The sequence below is a fragment of the Megalobrama amblycephala genome, linkage group LG7 (genome assembly GCF_018812025.1).
Source record: "Megalobrama amblycephala isolate DHTTF-2021 linkage group LG7, ASM1881202v1, whole genome shotgun sequence".
Classification (NCBI taxonomy): Eukaryota; Metazoa; Chordata; class Actinopteri; order Cypriniformes; family Xenocyprididae; genus Megalobrama; species Megalobrama amblycephala.
The window spans coordinates 21,288,089-21,291,720 of NC_063050.1; the positions used below are offsets into that span (position 1 = coordinate 21,288,089).

At 36.8% G+C, this 3,632-nt stretch overlaps 1 protein-coding gene across 5 annotated transcripts in view; it reads left to right on the top strand.

Moving 5' to 3' along the window:
• The first annotated feature begins 547 nt into the window (after window positions 1–547).
• Window positions 548–3,632, top strand: part of lg7h19orf67 (linkage group 7 C19orf67 homolog) — a 33,715-nt gene continuing 30,630 nt past the window's right edge. For all 5 annotated transcript variants that reach the window (XR_007185749.1, XR_007185750.1, XM_048196501.1 and 2 more), the window contains exons 1-8: window positions 548–646; window positions 985–1,100; window positions 1,190–1,376; window positions 1,624–1,768; window positions 1,867–1,967; window positions 2,172–2,354; window positions 2,852–3,013; window positions 3,271–3,392. Coding sequence is in view for 3 of the 5 variants with exons in the window: in XM_048196501.1 (XP_048052458.1) it covers window positions 1,001–1,100; window positions 1,190–1,376; window positions 1,624–1,768; window positions 1,867–1,967; window positions 2,172–2,354; window positions 2,852–3,013; window positions 3,271–3,392 (1,000 nt within the window). In the remaining 2 variants the exon portion in view is untranslated. The remainder of the gene's footprint in view (window positions 647–984; window positions 1,101–1,189; window positions 1,377–1,623; window positions 1,769–1,866; window positions 1,968–2,171; window positions 2,355–2,851; window positions 3,014–3,270; window positions 3,393–3,632) is intronic.

The following is a 3,632-nucleotide window of genomic DNA, read 5'->3' on the forward strand; positions in this document are numbered from 1 at the left end:
TTTAAATCTATGGAAGCTTCTTTCCATCACAGAATAATAAATAATTGCAGGCATACCAACTGCGTTAATTGCGACATACATTTTCTCTCACAATTTTTTCTTGCAAAGTTAACAAAGTTGACAAGATCACATCTTGATAAAGGGACCAAAATATTGATGACTCAACCTGCACTACACTGATTTTGACCAATCAAATCTTCCCTATGAAAAAAATACATCATACAGGTGTAAAATGAGTTTTATGAGATTTTATATTTTTATATTTATGTGAACTAATTATTTAAATAATTTAAAACTATTCCTTAAAATAATTTTAAAGTATTCCTATAATGACGCATGAGATCATCAGTAACACGGTTAAATCTTGAGAAGTCACTTAAGAAATCACTTAAGAAGTAAGATTTGAGTTTGTACACATATTAAATAAACTGAAAACTGAAAACATTTAGGTCTGTTTAACATTTAGCCTTTTAGATAAGTAAAACTCCGATACCTGTTATTGGGAGGGTTTCGTTGTCTTAGCTAGGTTCAGAGTAGGAAATACAAATATGGTCATAACGAGCGGCCTAACAACGGTTGAGGAAATACAAATATGGTCATGGCTAGTCAAAAATACAACGGGCGAGGAAATACAAATACGGTAACGGTAAGTGAAATCACTCAAACTTCTAAACTGCGACACTTTGCCACAGTAAATGTTATTTTCGTATTTATAAGTTTAGTCACAGGTGAAATACAATGTACAGACTAAAATTATTATGCAAGGTCAACAATTAGCCGTCAAAGTTTGTGAAGTCGCAGGTAAGTTATGACATCTTTTAAAAAACACCTCTTTAGTGCTGCTGTCACGTGTATACTAGGCTAATGTTGACGTGTTTGCAGACGATTATCGATTGTGTTAGCACGGATGCAGTCGTCAGTTATATTTAAATGTATTTTTAGACAAGTTTTTTTGTCACAGAGCTCATTATTTCATGGTTTCAGGCTTGCTGATTAAGCCATGATGGCAAACACAGAGTATGATGAGTCTTCACTATGCAGAGAGAATGAACCAACACAGTCTCTGAGAGAAGTAGGAACGATTACACAGACTTTTGAAGGTACTGGAAGAAAACAATACTTTGTAATTTATTTATCTATTCCCAAACCCAGCGGCACACTGATGCGTAATTACTGCTCTTGTTTACAGAAGACGCTACAATGGCGCCCTCTTTCGGTGATGAGAGGTATCTCTTGGGTGAAGGTCCTGTCGCAGGAAACGCTTCTCCATCCTGTCAGGATAAGAGAATGATGGATGAAAAAATCTCTCCCGTCGAAAAACAACTTGAGTACCTGCTGAACAAAGCAGATGCGTTTCAAACACAGCTTTTGTGGAGGTACGGTTATACCTAGAAAAAGAAGATTCCGATTTTTTTCTGTTACATGTCTGATGATTGATTATGCTTTAATAAGCCAACATATATGTATGTATATTAGTATTGTTTTTATATTAGATGAGACAGTCTCGTGATATAAAAGCAAATACACCAACACAGAAAAGAAAGCTCTATTTTTTAACAGCCAAATGTCTTATGTTACCCATCTGATTAAAAATATCCGCTCTTGTGTATGTTGTTGTTTTAGCCGAGACTGCCTCCAGAGTTATGAGTTTGCCCATATTGTTCCAATGTTTTTGCAAACCTGTCAGCCGTACTTCACTTACTTGGAGTCCACAGCCAGAAACTCCAGCCCCTTCCGCCCACCTCTGTCCACATATATACGCACACAGGTGAAAGACTGATTTATTCCACACATCTCACACTCTGCACTGTAGGTGAACGTGGACTGCAGGAACTCACATATTCACTGTGTTTGTATCCATCACAGCTTTTGCAATTCTCTCAGCAACTGTGTTCTCGTCTGGAACAGCTGATGTTGCTATACGCCTCCTTCAGTTTCGTCTCACTGGAGGAATCTGATCCACTGAGGTACAAACTGATTAAAAATCATAGATAAAGACAGGCATCAGACTTATAAATGACGGTGAGGATTCAGTCAGAAGATACGGATCCTTTATTAGCACAAAAGGAAGGTTCTGGTTAAGTGTAGTCATAAAATACCCAGGGGTTGTATTATTTCTGTTAGTACTATTTATTTCATTGCAGATTTTCACAGAGTATCTCTTTCTACAGTATCTCACACTTCTATATTGGCCAGTGTCAAATAGACAACATGAAGCTGTCAGTCTTCCGGTACTGTTGCCCCACCCCCTTTCTTGCCTCAGCCAGTACTGGGCTATACAAACGTATGCGCTGGAACGTGGAGCAAGAGATACAGGGAGAAGGAGAAGGAAAGACTTATGACAGTGCAGAGTTGTAAGTGAGGTTTAGTCAGAAAGACAAACATTTATAGGTCCCATCCCATTTGTTTTTAAAAAGGAATAAGGGGAATGCACATTTTATTATCATTTTTACTAACATTTTTATAGTAATTTTTATTATTATTACTATAATAATGTTTATAATACTTGTTATTAGTTAATAACACTTATTTAAACATCAATTTTTCAGCCAAAGCAACTTTAATATTAGCACAAGTTAGATGCATAGGGAAACAATGATACGTGTAGGATCAATATCTCAGCAAATATCCAGTTTCTTGTTCACTTTGGCATAGGATTGAATTATATATTGTGTGTTAAGAGCCTTGTGTCTTATTTTTTTTAGCATATAAACACACACAAAAAAAATAAACATCATTCTAAATTCCAGTAAATCTCAGGATAATCATCAAAATGAGAACATAAATCATATTTTGACTCTGAATGATGCCACATTTTCATCTCTACAACAACTATTTCTTGCCTTCACAGTTACTTTCTGTGCTGTGAGGATGTCACGGAGGCAGAAGATAATAAAAATGGAGACGGAAGATGCGAGGGAGAAAATACAGAGAGAGAGAGCAGAGTGGCAAGGATTTGGTCTATTGGTCAGTGGGTCCAGACGTACCCTGACCCAGAGGACATCACTGATTGGTAATGTACTGCCCTCAGTTACATATGCAAAGATGTGTTATGGTTACTTACATTACTATCTAATCATATACCATTTTATAATACTGTAGCTACGGTTTCTGCTTTCCACAATACACAAACAAAAACTGAAGCGAATCCTAGACAAGCAGTCACCCAGTTTGAGATCATTTTTAGATCAAGCAATGTGTAAATATGTGATTTAGGACTAACAGTTAAACCTAGCTGGTAAATTCATTGTGTGTATATATGTTTTGTAGGGTGTTGTGTTCAGTCCCTTGTGGTCAGTACAAGCAGCTGTTGTGTCTGGGAAGTGAAGAGCCTTCATCCTGCACTGCCACAGACTGCCTGCTGGGGGTGCTGCTTTCTCAGGAAATAGATGGTACAGTTTGCTTTAAAACATGAGGTTGTGCTTGCTCAGGGCCTCACCCATTCTGGAAAGAGCATTTGGGTTATTGAAATCACATGGGTAACTGAATACAGATAGAAGTTGTAAACCATTTTTCAAAATGACTTATATAGTTCATGACTATTGTTATTAGTGTTGTTCTGCAATGTCAGTTTGTTATATGATAAACAATTGTCACTATTTATGGAAAGCTCAAACAGTAAAAGTTCAAGA